Here is a 17,124-nt window from a genome sequence, read left to right on the forward strand (position 1 = left end):
GATTTCACTGGGCCTGGGGTAGGAAGTGTGGCCTAATAGATAGAGGTAGGAACTGGACGTTTACGAAGTCTAGGTTCTGGTTTCCCCTGGACTGGCTAGGAGACTGTGCACCAGTCATGGCCTCCCCTGTGCCTCAGTTTCCCCAAACCTGGGTCAGCACTTCCCTGCCTCCTGGGGGATCAAATCATTCCTGTGTCTGAGGGGCTCTGAGCTGCCCTGCTGGAGCACCGTAAGGGGAAGGAGAGTCTGTTTTCTGACTTGTTTCACCTCCTCCGCTTTGCTGAAGGCAAATCTATGTCTGATAGTCAAATTTGGTTTCCTTTGGCAAAGATGCTGGTCTGCACCTCCACCTTTGTCCTTCTCAGGCAAGTGGAGACGAAACCTCCCAGTGCTGGAACCCATCTCCACCATATAGATTTGTCACTAAGCTGGAAAGAGGCGGCGGGGGAAGTGCTTCTGTGGGAGGCAGCAAGCAGAAGATTTCAGTGCACTAGTATACAACAGTCCCTCTAATTGTTTTCCATCTGGGTGTGGAATAATTTTTACATGCACCAAGGGATGCACGAATGTGCACCACCAGTACAAACAAAGACCCTGGCTGCGGCCGCTCGGCAGAGTGGCCACACAGGTGCACAGAGAACACTGCTAGTGATGTATGGTGATAACCTGGCCTGAGAGCCAGCCTGGGCTTCTGAATTGTGCCTCCACCTCTGCCACAGATTGGCTGTGACACCTCATTCAGAGGTGAACAGATTCCAAGGCCAGAAGGGATCATGTGGTCTGACTTCCTGCGGAGTACACAGCAGAGAGCTTACCTGTGCTGGGCCCTAGAACCTGTCCTGGACCAGAGCATCTCTTCCGAAAGGGAGCATTGCTTTGAACATGGCCTCACTCTCTGGCCTGGGATAATAATCCCTCCCTCAGGCAGGGTTGGAGGATGACGTAGGGTTCGAAGGCATTAAGTGCTGCCAGCCTGGGGTGAAGGGAAGTGTGGGATTGTGGAGAGAAAAGGGAATGTGAGAGCAGGGTTCCCTCTAAGCTGGGAGCATGAGCAGCTGCCCAGGAGAGATTCATATGCCACCCAGCTGATTAGCAGAGCATTCATAGCCAGCAGCTTGTGTGTCTCCTGGTGGTGCACATCTGTATATATCTCAGTGCACATAAAATTTATTCTGCATATGGATGAAAAAAATGAGCGGGAACTCTGTGTGGGAGGAAGGCCTTGGGGACTGGGAAAGAAAGAGCCAGTTTGGAAACTGCCAGGCCGGGATGGGGTCTGATCTCCAAGCTTAGAGTTTGCAAAGGCCCAGCTATTGTCATCATGAGCCCTTTCCCTCCCCTGCCAATGTCCCCACTCATCTTTTCCATCCGTGTGCAGAATAATTTTGTGTGCACCGAGGCACGCGCAAATGTGCACCACCCCTCGAAAGAAAACGTTTTCTTCAGGCTCTCTGCCAATCAGCTGGGCAGCATTTGAATCTCCCCTGAGCAGCCACACAAGCACCCAGTTTACAGAGAACACTGTCCTTCACATCAGCTGGCTGTGAGGCGCTCAGAGGTGATACCAGGAACTGTCCTTCCTCCTTCCAGCTGGTCTGTGGGAATGCAAATTTCTGGTGTGGCTAAATAAGGCCTTCTTTATGGCCTGCTGTAGCTGGACCAGGATACTTATAGCAATACCAGCCTTCTAGGGTGGATGCAGACCTACTGGTGTGATGGTTTAGCTCATTCTCCTTCCAGCACTAGAGTTTGCACGATGATAGCAGTGATAGAAAGTCATGCCCCAACTGACAGCTGTACTGGTACAAAATCTCTGCAGGCCAGGGAAAGTGAGTAAGTAAGCGAAGGAAGATTGAGACTCAAAGCCCCTAGGCTCCACTCCCGGCTCTTCCACTGACTCATTGTGTTGTTTCCCATCTGTGAAATGGGGATAATTCTCTGGGACTGAGATACTCAGTGTCAGCTTTGAATCCTGTGCTGAACCGCGTACATACTGAGAACTTCACAGAGGCTTTGGGAATGGAAAATTAGTCGTCCTCTTTCAGATCAAATCTACAGGCCCCTGCCATTCATATGCAAGGAGATTCTCCTTTGGTTATTATCCATATAGGGGCTGGGACACACAGTTGAGCAATGCTGATTATACTCAGTGGCAGGCAACGAAGCCTTCCACAAGCTAATGTATTGCCATGCATAGCAAGTGGGAAGAGAGGCAGCTGTGATGCTTAATTAGTGTTTGAAAGAGCTTTGAGATCCTCAAATGAAAGGGACTGTGTAACAAGAACAGCCTATTATTAGTCATTTATTGGCTCAAAGTTATGCTATAAATAGCATGTAAAGGGATGTTTTGAAGGCCTCCTTTCTCAGGGTGTTTTGATCACCAGGGCAGCAGCAGATCAGCTGATTGTTACCTTATGGTTCTGAGATTATGACAAACAATCCCTTAGTCCCATGCAGCCGGGCTCCGGCCACACTCTACTCCCATTGTTCCCGAGGTGACTGCAGCTCTCCGGGGAGAAGCTGGAAGGTGTGGGGCTCTGCAGAGGGCTCTCCCCCATTACGGGGCTGGCCTGTCTCTTTAAGCTGCCCCAGGCTGCCGGCTCATTTGGTTTGTGTGCAAGGTGCACAGATATTTCTGGTATCAGTCATGTGATCCACCCTGGGGAGCTTTTGCTTATGCAGTGTATTCAGCTTAAAGGCACAGGGTCCACTTCCCAAAGAGCAGAGTCAGACCTGCAGCCTCCGGGCCGGGGCTGCAGAGAAGGGAAGGTATTAGATCACCTCCGCCAGTGCAGGGCTGTAAGGGGAGCAGGCTGCAATGGCTAATGGAAGTGCAAAAGCCCCACTCGTGCGTAGCTGGCTTGCTGATTCCTACCAGTATCTCTAAGTGGGAAACCCCAGGCCATGGGGAACCAGGCTCCGGCACAGGCGGAACACCAGGAGGTGTGTAAGTGGAGAAGGGGGTTCTAGAGCAGACTACCGCCAGGTCCGCACTATCCACGTACAACAGGATAGTTGTGTCCTTGAGGGTGTGAAAAATCCACACCCCAGAGCCCGAGTTAGACCGACCTGGCCCCTGGGCAGGGTTCCCTCTGATTTTTATAATCTGTAGGTGGAATAAATGTTGTTACCTGCACCAGAGCATGTGCGGATGCGCACCACCAATAGATGCACAGGCTGCCGGCTGTGGGTGGCTGTCCCCGCCCCGCTAGTCAGCTGGGCGGCACCTGACTCTCTCCTGGGCGGCCGCCCATGCGCTCAGCTTCCAGGGAGCACTGGCGGGGGTGGCCCTTCCCTACTTGCCACAGGGCAGGGAGTGGGGCTGGCTGCATAGAGCCCCAGGTGTGACGAAGCAATCACTGGCATCCCATGCGTGTGGCCAGGCAGTACATGGCAGCAGGATCAGGTGGGAACAAGAACACCGAGGTCCCCGGTGAGTGCAGGGACTCCCATGTGCTGCTTCCTTAGAAGTCCCCCAGTGTCCCCCCATCTGCACCTGCTGCTGTTCAGTCCCCTCCCCGACTTTCTGTAACACACTTCCCCTTCCCCAGCACCTGCCCTCTGTACCAGCTGTTGATGGGAGCCACACAACCCAGGGGAATTTCCCACAGCCATTAGTGGAGCTAGCAGCCAGACACCCAGAGCTGCTCCTGGCTGTCCCTGGGCCTCCTGCAGCCCAAACCAGAACCCGGCAGTCCCACTCCGCCCCGTCCCCACCCGTTGCAGTGCCAGGGTTCCTGCCCGTCCGGGGTCAGCTGTTTGTTCAGCTCAGCTGCCGGGAGCCAGTACAGGAGCAAATACTGGCCCTTGCTGACGCCTTGTGGCGCCGGCTGTGAAGCAGCGAGTGTTTGTGCTAACTGGGGGCTGCCTCTGGCTGTCGGCTGCCTGTCCCGGTGCCGGGGTGTTTGCAGTGCTAGACATTCTCCCTTTGCCTTCCCAGGCTCGGCCAAGGCCGAGAACGACAAGAGGCTGAGTGTGCAGTACAAGGCGGGAGAGGAGCGCCCCGACAATGTCTTCTTCCCCAGCAGCCGCCCGCCACACCTGGAAGAGCTGCACAACCAGGCCCAGGCGGGGCTCAAATCTCTGCAGCACCAAGGTACGCCCTGCCCCCTGGAGCTGCCAGTCCACTCCAGCTGCTCTGCCCTTGCTTTCTGGAGCACCCAGAGGGAGGCGGGGTTGAGTGCTCCGTGGGGAGACAAACGGGCACGGCTCACCGCAGTGCCAGGCCAGCGCTGGTGCAACTGAGGAGGAAAAGCCAAAACGGTGGGGTGAGGTGATAAATCCGACACTCCCCTCGTCTCCCTTTCCCACACAGGGACATGCGACCCACAGTGCCCCGGCCTTCTCTGCCCCTGCTGGCCCATGGGAGAGGCCCAAGAGCCTCTGGCAGGCAGGGGGCTGTGGGCGTTTGGATTTGGGTCTGAGCCCAGTCCAGGAAGGGCAGAGGGGTTGTGTGGGTGTGGGGGGAGGTGTACTGACCTGCAGGACACATGGGGCTGGTGTCTCCAAGAGCTGAGGAATCGTGTCACCCCAGGTCACCTGCCAGCTGGTGAGAGTGCAGCTGAGGTGCCCACTGTCCCCCAGCCCTGCTGCTCCATTCCTGCACCCCGGGCTGCCGGCACTTTGATGGGGGGCCTCCTCGCTTACGTTCCCCTTAGGGATTTTTGTCCGTCTTTCCTCTTCCAGAAAAACAGAAGCAGGCCAGAAGCGGCTGGGACTATGGAGACAGCAACAGCATCCAGGTGGGTGACTCTCTCCGCTCGCCTGCCCTGGCCCACGGCTCCCTTGCTGTGCAATGCACTCTGCTCACGCACGTGGCAATGGGGCAGGTACAGCACTCGGCCACGGACGTTCCCATGTGCTCCCCACTCCCATCGTGGCGAAGGCTTCAATGTCCCGGGACGTCCTGTCTCGGTTGCCGTCCTGCTCGTGCTGGGTCTAAAGATGCTGGACAGTGAGGGAAAATCCCGGCAAGCAGCTCACTGGGGGTGCTGGGCAGGGAAGGGAAACTCGGGGGTCGGGGGGATGATGATCTGGGACAGACGATTGGATGCTTGGACTCCAAAACGCAGCAGGACGTGAGCTGATAGAGCTGAGTTCAGCTAGAGCTGCGGTCAGGGTTCCTCTCAATTTTTCCATCTGTGGGCAGAATACATTTTGTTATGTGCACCCAGGCATGTGAGGATGTGCACCACCAGGGGAAGCACAGGCTGCCGGCTGTGGGCGCTCTGCTAATCAGCTGGGCAGCACCTGACTCTACCCTGGGTGGCCTCCCAAGCGCTCAGCTTACAGGGAACCCCGCCTGTGTTTCTTAGGTCTGTGGTTCCCAACCTTTTCACTAGTGTGTACCCCCATTGCCTCCAACCCGTCCGCAGGCCTCCATCAAAGACAATTCTAGCTGCTCTGTAACTTCATTACATGACGAAGGAAACCGCCCCATTGATTTTTCAGGCAGCAATTAACATTATCGGAAAATACTGAATTTAAAAATTGAGTGTAACTTTGCAGTTTATTTAAAACTCGTTTTCTAGGATCATTTTTATTTCTCTTTCCTTTTTTCCACGGCCCCCCTGCAACACCCTCACAGACCACCCCCCACCCCCCGGGGCTGCGGACCCCGGGCTGGGAGCCAGTGTCTCAGGTGGTTCTGCAACTTGGTGACAGACGTATATTCCACTTGAAGCCTAACAGGCTGGGGAGAGCAGAGCCCCATACTGCTGTGTGCAGGGGAAGGGCAGGCCCTGCAGACAAGCAGTCGCATGGAGCTGGGTGTTCCTGGAGGAAAAGTGTTCCCTTAGGTTGACTGCATCAGCAATGAGCGGCGGGGAGGGCCTGCCCTACTGCGACCAGGCTGCCCTGAGTGCACTGATCCGCCCAGCTCTCTAACAGACGAGAAATGCCCCCTTTGGCCAAAGCTTGCTTTCAGCCAGACTCTGGGCCTCTGACCCTCCTCGGCCACCCCGACAGCCAGCCACAGTGGGTGTGTTTGCTCCAACAGCTGGCTGGGATTTTACCTCCTTAACCCCTTTGGTGGCAGAAAGCTGAGACAAGCGGCTGTAGACCAGGGCTGTCCTGGGAGTGGCTAGGACCTGTGGCAACCTGCCCCCACTCCCGGGATTACCTGGGGCAGGTGGTGCAGCAGAAGCCACAGTGGATTGCTACCTCCTCCCCAGCCTGGAGTCCCCCACTATGCTGGTGGCCCTGTGGCCAGCTGAGCCCAACTGCTCTGTGGGAGGCTGGGAGCAGAGGCCTCGCAGCTGTAGACTCAGTGGGCCTGGAGGCCGTGGCTGAGCACCTCGTGGCGAGCGGGGGAGGGAGAGGGACGCCACGGAGGAGGTCAGCTGCTGCAGCTTCGGCCCCAGGTAATGCCCCTCCTGTCCCTAAGACGAAGTGGGGCAGCCACTGTGGGGACGGCAAAACCCTGGGGCCTGGCTGGCCGCCCCCCCTCGTCCTATGGCGGGGACGGCTCCGGCTGTAACTCAGCAAGGCAGGCAGAGCCACTGTGACAGGCGAACCTGAGACCCAGCAGCTCTGTACACTGTACCACATCCGGAGCCCTGTGGGGGCGGATGCTGAAGTCCTCAGCGTCAAACGTTGGAGAGAACTCGGAGAAAAGCAGCGACCATGATTCATAGGCCAGGCCTGCCCCGGTGCAATCCGGGTGCGGCTCATCCTGATGTACCCAGCTGGGCAGAGAGGCTACGCTGAGGCTTTGGCTTCAGTGGCACAGGGCTCATCCCCTGGAAGACAGGGATTAGTGCCTCTGCTTGGCAAGAAGGGGAAACCGAGGCACAGAGCTGCTAAGTTGCTTGCCTGAGGTCACCCAACAAGTCTCTGGGGAGGGAGCCCAGGTCTCGTGACTCCTGAGTCGGGGGCTTGAACCCCAAAACCATTCATCTTGGTGGCAAGAAGGGGAAACCGAGGCACAGAGCTGCTAAGTCGCTTGCCTGAGGTCACCCAACAAGTCTCTGGGGAGGGAGCCCAGGTCTCGTGACTCCTGAGTCGGGGGCTTGAACCCCAAAACCATTCATCTTGGTGGCAGCGGCTACCCCCCCGGAGTCGTTGGTTTGGTTGGGGGCCACACAACCAGCATATTATCAAGGAAGGCAAAGGGCAGTTGGATGTTAGGTCACGTTCCCCACCAGTAAGATCCGACAGCCTATGAAACCGTCTCCTGTGGGGAATGGGGGAGCCCCGCAGCTGGCACCATGGCAAATTAAACTGGGGGAAGCTCCAGCAAAGCAGCAGCACCATGCTGAGCTGCGAGCCTGGCTGGCACCCGTGAGCCTCAGTTCCCATGCTGGGGCGGGAGGAGGTGCAGAGAGCAGCTGGGGAAGTCGGACACTGGCGTGGTTTTCGGCGAGCGGCAGCAGAAATAAGCTACGGGCTGTTGCTGGCAAATGCAGCTGCCCATTTGCCACCCAGGGCTTTGTGCTGCTGGTCCGCCCCGACATGGTGCTCCAGGGTCCCAGCCGCAGCAGATCTTTGCTGCCTGCACCACTTGCAGTCCTGCCCGTGCGTGATTGTTTGCATCCCTCCCAGAGCCACCCGGCTGTCCTTCCTAGTCATCGCCAGGCCGCTCCCTCCTTCCCAGCCGGCCTGTCGGAGCGACACGCCCCTCCTTTAGGGAGAAGGAGATGAGATCCTGGATGCTCGGAGCATGTGTGCGCACTCGCAGCGGTGCCCAGGGCTGCCTAGGGATCTCATTCCGGTTCACGCCAGCTGCACTCACTGGGGAGCCGAGTTAAACTCAGCTGCCATCCGTATGGCCCCAGTCAGCCACTGCTCCAGGCGCCTCGTCAAGGGTATGTGAAGGAGGCAGCGCCATCTGGTGCCAGGTCAGGTCCCAGCTGGGCACTGGTTCCCTCTGGCTGGGTCTTCTCTGCCCAGGAGCTGGCTGAGCACACCCTGATTGTGGGGGGTTTTCCTGCCTGCCCTCTCAGGCCCGGTTTGCGAGCTGGGCGGGTGCCCAGCGTGCAGATGGGGCTGACTCATCACACTGGGCCTCTGAGAAGGGGCCCTGTTGGGGGACTCTGGAGCTGGGGAGCGAAGCCTCTGTTCCTATAAAGCTGAGGACTTACTGGAACCCGTTTCCCCCACCCAGTCTTCCCGCACCTCCACAGAGGAGGATGAGGTCTCCTTCCGAAGCAGGACCCAGTCGTGCACGACGGAGAGCACCTCTGAGGACGCCCTCTCCATCCGCTCGGAGATGATCCAGAGGAAAGGTACGAGGCGCGGCTGTAATGGGGAGGGCGAGCTGTCTCGACAGCACGCTCTGGCCAGAGCGGAGCACCGAACCCGGCTGAGACATGGGAGCAGGGGCGTGGGTGGCCAGGCTGCTGTGTGATTCCATGAGGGACATCAGAAGCCTGTTGTTTGGGCCAGAGGCTGCCACTGCGATAGGGGATGTTGCAGGACAAGGCAGGACGTTGGTGGCGGGGCAGTCCTCTTCCACACTCTGCCGCTCGCAATAGATTCTGCAGTGGTCAGCGTAAGCTCAGGCACCACTGGCTATCCCCGCGCAGGGCCTGGATTGTGTCCTGGAACAGCAGCAGGGAGACCCCTTGACCGAGTGACGCCGTCGTGGTGGGGCAGGCTGTTGGAATCAGGTTTGTCAAGGTTCACCAGGACTCAGTTTCCAAGAAATGGCCACGTGGAGTTGGTTACACCCAAAGTATCACTATAACCCTTTACAGCCTTGTATTCGAAAGCCAGCCGCGGGCCAGTTGTACGCCTCGTAGGAGATGCTGGCCCACGCTGGCCTGGCTCCCGAGGGGGAAGAAAAGCTCTGCCGAAGGGCCCCTCGAACCCACGGCACTCTGTGCTCTAACGAACCCTGCTGGTTATTGGCTCTTTGCTGCGGTCGGCCGGGGCGGTGCAGATCTGCACTCTGCTTTCAGCGAGGATTTTTCTCATCTCACTTTGCCAGATTCCCCCAGCTACTGGACTAAGCGTTTCCCACCAGTTAATCCCTGCACCTGGTGCCCAGTTACCCAGGTTATTTGTACTTCTAGCACTGGGCCCCACCCGTAAGTACGAGAACGCTGGTTTCCAGAGCTGTTCCAAGCTTACCACAACCCGCCCCCTTTCTTGTGGCCTCGGTTGGTTTGGTCACAGGCCTGGAGCCTCTCGCGCATGGGGAACTCCAACCTCACTGTAAAGTCCTTGATTGCTTAGGTCTAATGTGGGTGTCTGCACCTACAGGATGGGTGTCTGGGGGTGGGGAGAGGCAATGTCCCAGTGGATGGTCCCTGCTTGCCAGGCAGGGGCTTAACATAAGTGGCCACGCTCTGTCAGATCAAAGGTCCATCTAGCCCTGTATTCCGACAGTGGCCAATGCCAGGTGGCCCAGAGGGAATGAACAGAACAGGGACTCCTCAGGTGATTCCTCCTGTCGCCCAGCTTCTGACAAACAGAGGCCAGTGACCCCATCCCTGCCCAGCTGGCCAACTAGCCACTGATGGACCAATCCTCCATGTATGTGTCTGGCTCTTTTTCGAACCGTGATAGTCTTGGCCTTCACAACAGCCTCTGGCGAGGAGTTCCACAGGTCGACTGTGCTGGATACAGAAGCACGTCCTTCTGTTGGTGTTAAACCTGCCGCCGAGTCTTCCCCTGTGGTGACCCCTAGTGCTTGTGTCACGGGGAGGAGGGAATAACTCTTCTTTCTTCACTTTCTCCGCCCCAGTCATGATCTTATCGACCTCGCTCCTATCCCGCCTCCGTCGTCTCTTCTCCACGCTGAAAAGTCCTAGTCTGTTCAGCTCTCCCTGTTCCGTACCCCTGACCGTTTCATTTCATCACAACTGCATTTCAGGGTCCACCTTCCGGCCGCACGACTTATTCCCCAAGTCTTCGGAGAAGGCCGGGAAGAGGCGGAAGGAGAGGAGGACGACGGTGCTGGGTATTCCCCAGCACGTCCAGAAGGAGCTAGGTAAGGCGGGATGGCAAGGGCAGCGGGACAGCAGCTGCTCCGTGCACACAAGCGAGTCAGGGTTCTCTGCCTGCTGACAGTTCGGCTTGAGGAGCTGGCAGGTCCCAGTGCCACCCCCGTACCAGCGAGTGCCCAAGGGGGCAGTGGGTAGGAATCGGAGGCAATAGGCGCCCCCAGAGCCCCCGGTCTGACCTCTGCCATAGCAAAGACCATCACCCATCCAGCCACTTCCACCCGGCCCAGCAAGCAGAATCAGACTCTGGTATTACAGCCCTCGGCAGTCTGAACTACTGGCTGTCCCAGGCAGGATGGAGCTGCACTAAGGCCTGGCCAGGCCTCCCTTAAGTGGCAGGCGTCAGGGGAAGAGGCGTGCCCCGGCGGCCCATAGTGTGCCAGCGCAGGCTGCCCGCCCACGGGATTGGTTTATAATCGTATGGGGTTTTTCCTCCCTCTCTGCTCTCAGGTCTGAGAAACAGGCATGAGCTGAAGAAACGGCCTGGCAGTGTTTCCCCCAGGGATGGCGCCGGGCCAGAGGGGAGCCCCCCCGGCATAGCATCCCAGCCCTTGGTGAACGGCAACGAGGCGGACAGCGGCATGATCCTTATCCCCACCATCAATGGAAACCTGCAGCCCCCGCCGGTCCCCCAGGGCGGCGCTCGCGTGTGCCTGCAAGCCCTGGCAGAGGCCGAGGCTGACGCGGCCATCCAGAGGCACATTAACCGAGTCTACTATGACGACACGCTGCTGGGGAGGAGGACGGCAGCCAAGCTGTCTCCTTTGGTGAGGCCGAAGTCCCTGGCGGTGCCGGGCATGACCACGGCAGGCCCGTCTCCCGAGCTGCTGGGCCCTGTGATGTCCATTTCCCCCCAGGGCACCTACCTGTCCAAGATCATCCCCAACGCGGTGCTGCCGCCCACGGTGGATGTGGTGGCTTTGAGCAGGAGCAGCGTGCGGACCCTGAGCCGCTGCAGCTTGGTTTCCTCCAGCCCCGCCTCCGTCCGCTCCTTCGCCCGCTTCTCGGAGCCCCGCGCCCGCAGCCGAGAGCCCTCCTCCTCCAGCGACAACTGGAGCCACTCCCAGTCCACCGAGACCATCGTGTCCAACAGCTCCACCATCTCCTCGCAGGGTGGCTCCGGCAGCAGGAAGCGGGAGGCCGGGCCACCCAGTGAGGTGGATACAGCCGGCCGGTCCGACACAGACCAGCTCAGCGTCTACAGCGCTGTGAGCGGCACCAGCTCCTGTCCCAGGGCCCACGCCAGGCCCAACGATCCATCCCGTGGGCTGCTGGCGGTGGGGCTGCGGGGCAGCAGCGGCAGGGCCTCACCGGCGTTCAGCACCAGCAGCAGGGCGGAGGGCTCGGACACGGCCAGCGTGAGGAGCGACCGCTCTTCCGCCCGCAGCGTCTCCCTCAGGAAGATGAAGAAGCCGCCGGCGCCCCCCAGGCGGACCCACTCCCTATACCAAAAGGCTCAGCAGCCGCAGGCGACAGCTGCAGAGGGGCAGAAGGCCCTGGGCCTGCCCCCTAAGCCGGACCCCAGGCACCCGCGGGAGGGCAGCACGCCGGGGACACCACGCCTGGAGAGCCAGAGCCCCCTGGGCGAAGACGAGGTCTTCTCGCCTGGCTCGCTGAGTGAGACCAGCAGCATCCGCTCCGACAGCCTGGCCTACTCGGCCGACGCCAGCTCCCCCGACGTGTCCTGCTGCAGCCCGGGGCCGGGGGAGAAGCTCCGCAGGGAGGGGGTGGCCGCCCTCCTCCGGGAACAGCGGGCAGCCCCTCCGCAGAGCTCCCCCGAGGGATTCCACCGCACCATGTCGCCCTCCAGCGGCTACTCGAGCCAGAGCGGCACCCCCACGCTCCCCCCCAAAGGGCTCTGCCCTCACGCCGCGTCTCCCGGCAAGAGGAGGCCCCAGCCAAAGAAACCAGAGCGGGTCTGTTCACTGCAGTCTCCTGCGCTCTCCTCCGTCTCCTCGTCCCTGACCTCCTTATCCTCCTCCACCTCGGACCCAGCCCCGGCAGAGGTAGGGCCGCCCCCAGCAGGCCCAGCCCTTCCCTTGCAGAGTCGGGTAGACAGGTTTGTTATTCCTCCTCACCCCAAGGTGCCAGCCCCTATGTCCCCACCACCCACCAAACCCCGGCAGGCGGCGCCCTCTGCCAGCCCCCCCGCCACCTCCCCTGCCCAAAGCACAGCCAGCCAGGAGGCCTCGGCCCCTCCCAAACTCAGCAGCCAGTCCCCCCCGCCGTCTCCTCCGCCTTCCTACCATCCTCCACCACCCCCCGTGAAAAAGGCTGAGACCAGCCCAGAGGCCCCCAGCTCGGAGACTACCCCAGAGGCACCTCTGGACCCCTCGTGGCCCCCGCCACCCCCACCTGCGCTGGACGAACAGGATCTGTCCATGGCGGATTTCCCTCCTCCAGACGAGGCCGGTTTCCCCACCCTGCCCCCAGCCAAGCCGCTCCCTGTCACCAGCACCGCGGCGTCTCCCTCAATCGCAGCCCAGCCGGAGTCTGCGGGTGCAGAGCAGCCAGCCAGCCCCGAAGGGGCAGGTCCAGGAGCAGCCTCGCCCTCCTTCTCAGCCAAAGTCTCCTCAAGGATTCAGCCGCAACAGGGCCCATCGGCTGGTTCGACACCGCTGGCTCCTGCCGCGCCCACGGCCATGGCAGCTGCTGCACTGCCCGACGTGCCGCCTAGCCAGCCCAAGCCGGTGGGTGCTGCAGCCCCACCTCCTGCCCCTCCAGCTCCTGCCCTGCCCACGGTGCTCCAGCCTCAGGCGAGCCTTAAGAAGCCCCCAACCAGCTCCCAGCTGGACCCTAAGAAGGAGCCCATCTCTCGGAACAAGAGCAACCCCACGCCCAAGGAGGACGCAAGCCTCCCGATCGTCACCCCCTCCCTGCTGCAGATGGTGCGCCTGCGCTCGGTCAGCATGGACGCGCACCCAACGCCTGGCCCAGGCAAGCCGACGCCTGGCCAGAATGGACAAGGCACCAGCGGTGCGGGGAAGCAGGCTCAGCCAGCCCCCCAGAAACCCATCCGCAAATCCCTGTCCCTGCGGCAGGCCCCTGCTCCCAAAGACACCGTGCCTTTGAACCAGCTGCAGAATGCCGTGCGGCTGAAGGCCTCTGCCTTGTCTTCCAGAGATGCGCCGACCTCCAGGCCGTCGGACGGGTCTAACGTTAACAAGAAATCTCCCCCTGGCCAGGCCGCCTCCGAGCCCACCGCAGGAGATGCCAAGGATGGCCAGGTGTCCCCCAGCCACAAATCACCTGCCTCCACCGCCAGCTTCATCTTCGCCAAGAGCTCCAAGAAGCTCGTCATAGAGACGCCATCGTCCCCAGAGGCCCAGGCCGACCTGAAGAGGAACTTGGTAGCTGAGCTGATGAATTTCTCCGGGCAGCGCTCCGCAGTCCCAGCCATGACCCAGCTGGGCCAGGTCCCCCCTGGTAAGCTGCAAGCACAGAGGAGGTCCGGCAGGATCCCACCCCCCGTAGCCAGGAAGCCTTCACTTGGCATGGGGCAGCCTCAGTCTCCTGTGAGCCCCAGGCCCCAGGGAGCAGAAGCGGTGAACTGTTCCCTGCCTGACGGTAAAGCGAGGGCTCCCTTGGCAGACAAGAACAGAACTGAGAGCAAACTCTCCACGAACGCGGCCTCCCCATCCCAGAGCAGCCAAGTCGGGCACCTGGCAGGTCCAGAGACGCCAAAGCAGAATCCCCCAGCACAAGGTATGGCAGGATTGGTGGGGGAGGGGGGCATTTCTAGATCAAAATGGTGAGCTGGGTTCCCTCTAATTTTTTTTTACATCTGGGGTGGAATAAAGTTTGTTCTGTGCGCTGAGGCATGTGCAGGTGTGCACCACCCATAGAAACACACACTGCCGGCTGTGGGCGCTCTGCTAATCAGCTGGGCGGCACCTGAATCTCTCCTGGGCAGCTGCCCAAATGTTCAGCTAACAGAGAACGGTGACCCTGAGTAACTGGGTAGTGTAGAATCAAAACAGAAAGCAGTGAAGTAGCACTTTAAAGACTAGCAAAATAATTTATTAGGTGTCAGGCATCTTCTCACTTCTGCCAACGTACCCCAGCCCCAACAGGCACTCCACTCCTGATCTGCAGCTCCCCACCACAGCCCTGCCAGGGCACCCTCATCCCCACCCGCAGCTCCCCATTGCAGTCCTGCCAGCGCACCCTCAACCCCACCTGTAGCTCCCCACTGCTGCCCTGTACTCACCCTGTCTCACTACCGGCAGGAATAGAGCCAGAAATCAGACCCAGGACAACGCTGGAACCCTCCAGAGAACATGGGGCGAGGCAGATTATCTGGAGGGGGACCACGGGGGGGCAGAATTGTGGCTCGCCGACCCATTTCCTGATGCCTGAATCAAAGGGAGACAGGGAACAGACCCCATGAGCGCAGGCTGTTTGACCCCATCCATCTGTCTACACCGCAGTCAGTCCAGCAGTACCTGGCTCAAAGCTGCTCCAGCACAGGCTGATGTGCTGGGGGCTCTGACTGCCTCGGGGGGCCTTAAACCGTGGCTGGGGGTGTTGTGCAGGGGCATAAGTATCACTTCAAGCTCTTTAGCTTTGGAAACCAGCAGTGAGCATTACATGACAACCACCTCCTTGGCTGACGCTGGTATGAACCAGGAGCTCCCAGAGCTAAAAGCCTGCGCTAGAACCCCAGTTCTGTGACAGTCGCGTATCTTGTGGGGCCCAGCCGTTCTGAGCAGTGGGCTACCTCAGCCCTGCAGCAGCTGTGATTGGATATCGCGCTGATGGGTTGGGTGTAAAAAGCCAGGGATGGGGCATGGTGGCGCTGCCTATCACCCGCACCTGTGACTTTCTGACGAGAATCCCTCTCCTTTTCCTGCAGACAAACGGGAAGAGACAGCCTGAAGGATGGAGCTGCCGCACTTGTGCCTGACACAGGAATACGCATCTCTCTCAGGGACCTGAGCAGCTGAAAGGACGAAGGTGGAGCTGGCCCGACTGGCTTAACAAAAGGAAGCAAACAGCCTTAGCCATTGATGGCCTTGATGATATTTATGCAAAAATTGGTGGTGGTTTCACTTTCTTCAATACTCCAGCTTTCTTTTGCATTTTTTTAAACTAGAGCCCTGGCCTGGGGGCTGGCGCCTCGCCCTTCCCCCATTGGCTGGGCTGGTTTTGGTCTTGTGAGGGGGAAAGCTGCAAAGAAGCTACCGCAAGGAACGCATGGGGGTGTTTTTAGAAGACTGGGCTGCACTACCTGCGCGTGACTGGCGGAGGCAGCACGGTCAGGGAGAAGACAACCTGTTTTTCCTCCAGGCAGAGGCTGACCCTCTGCTCTGTGCACCTGAGGGGGCACGAAATCAAAGCACTTGGTAAAAAGAAGCTGAAGGAGCGTCCTGACTGCTCCGGAGCTGAGGGCGGATGCGTGGCCGGCTTCCCTCTGCTGAACAGGATCGTCTTGCCTCGGCTCCAGCAGGGGCTCTGGAAAGGTGCAGCACCAGGACTGAGGCACATGGCTGCTGGTTGCAGCTTTGCCTTTGTGGGGTAAATGCCTCTGTCGTGCTAGGGGCCTCCCCAGGGCATAGAGGGCAACTTCAGTGAGACTGTGCAGGGGTGAGTCAGCCCCGGCAGAGTGGAGGGGAAATGGGGCCCAGCCCCCGGCCCACTCCCTCCAGAGCTGTTAGTGGAGAGTTGGTGGGCACAGCCAGGCTGCCAGAGGGGGTCGTGTGAGCCTGGCTTCCTGCCCCTGGGAGGTAGGGGTAGCTCTCTCCCTCTCTGCTGCTCAGGCGAGGGAGACACTCACAGGCATTACAAGGAACTGCCTGCTTACAGGCGAGGGTCTGGCCCAGCACAGCTGGGCAAGGGAGCTACACAGCCATGGTAGAACCATGGTGTGTTTTGGGGGGGGGCCTTGACCGGCTGTATGGGCAGAGCAGCCCCTTGGGCTGTGCCAGGAGCAGAGGGGTGGGTGGGGGAGGGCGGACAGCCTGCAGTGCCCCACGAGTCCCTTGAGGTGAGAGTTCAGCCCTTTACTTTGGGGTGTGGGAAAGCGCAAGCACCACACTGCTGCCTGGTGAGTCTGGCACATGAGGCAGGGGAGGAAGCAGTCACTGGTGGGCACCTACCCTTGAGCCACAGCTCCCCCACACTGGCAGCCTTCTGTACCCAAGGAAGCAGCTGGGCTCTGGGGCCAGGCCTGAGGGGTCGCCCCACACGCCCTAACTTCCACCCTGAGAGATTCCACCTTCACCTCCACCCCCAGCCAGGCCCTGCTCAACAGACAGTCCCTGGGGGTGGAGTGGGGAGAGCCCAGCCATCCCCCGAGCCAGCCCCCCACTTTGTTTCTGTAAGGGGGGGCGGGGGAGGTTCATGCTGCGATTTCCGGGATTGTAAAACCATCTGCCTTGAGCTGCAGCAGCAGCACTCGCTCTGTCTCTCTCTTTGGTTAAAGAGGATTGAAACTGGCTGTCTCCTTTTGTGTTGTGGTGACAGGTGGGGGTTTACCTCCTCCCCAGGGGGCTGGAGTGATGGGAGAAGTGCCCCATCACATGGCCCCACCCCACTGCCAGGAGTGGATAAGTCACTCTGCTGCACAAGCTGTTTAGTTCTCACCCCAGCTGGAGGGAAGCACACAGCTCTTGCTGTAGTCTATGGTGGCCTCAGGTGGTGCTTTTACATGGAAGGGGCCTTGTTACCCCACTGCAGGGTGGTAACACCCCCCCCCCATCCCTCTGACTTTTCTCAGCTGACAGGAGAAAACTGCCCCACATTTCCCCTCCCTCCTGAAATGTTTCCACAGGGACAACTACCCCCTCCGTTGTCAGTGTCAAGACATCCCAGCCATTCCTGTGGCCACCTGCTCTGCTCTGCTCTGCAGGGGGGAAGAGACATTGGGGTGCAAACATGGTCACAACCTGGCTGTCCCAAGCACCCGAAAGGAGCAGTACCTCAAATCCACATCGGGGCTTACTAACAGTCTAGGCCTAAGAAGGTAGTGCCAGCCCAGGGAGAGTGGTAGAGGGTAGGTGGCCATGGCCCAGCACAGCTGGCAACATGTCTTGAAGAGGCAGCTGTAAGTAGAGGGAAAGCCCCTGCTCCTAGAGGCAGGTCCCTGCCAGAGCCACACCCTTCCAGGGAGAGGACCCTGCATTGCTGGGCTGGCCCCTGGGCCCAGCCCTACATGCAGGATTGAAGGTGGCAGGGG

The 17,124-nt window shown here is 59.7% G+C and overlaps 1 protein-coding gene across 3 annotated transcripts in view; it reads left to right on the forward strand.

Moving 5' to 3' along the window:
- NHSL3 (NHS like 3) overlaps nucleotides 1–16,385 on the forward strand; it is a 58,118-nt gene extending 41,733 nt beyond the window's left edge. For 2 of the 3 annotated variants that reach the window (XM_074976328.1, XM_074976331.1), the window contains exons 2-7: nucleotides 3,941–4,096; nucleotides 4,687–4,742; nucleotides 8,105–8,225; nucleotides 9,818–9,934; nucleotides 10,398–13,652; nucleotides 14,803–16,385. In XM_074976328.1, coding sequence (XP_074832429.1) covers nucleotides 3,941–4,096; nucleotides 4,687–4,742; nucleotides 8,105–8,225; nucleotides 9,818–9,934; nucleotides 10,398–13,652; nucleotides 14,803–14,825 — 3,728 coding nt within the window. In that variant the 3' untranslated portion in view covers nucleotides 14,826–16,385. Of the gene's footprint in view, nucleotides 1–2,789; nucleotides 2,944–3,940; nucleotides 4,097–4,686; nucleotides 4,743–8,104; nucleotides 8,226–9,817; nucleotides 9,935–10,397; nucleotides 13,653–14,802 lie in introns of those variants that run through there. The other variant, XM_074976329.1, reaches the window with a different exon arrangement.
- Nucleotides 16,386–17,124: the final 739 nt, after the last annotated feature.

This window comes from Carettochelys insculpta, chromosome 24, assembly GCF_033958435.1.
Source record: "Carettochelys insculpta isolate YL-2023 chromosome 24, ASM3395843v1, whole genome shotgun sequence".
NCBI lineage: Eukaryota > Metazoa > Chordata > Testudines > Carettochelyidae > Carettochelys > Carettochelys insculpta.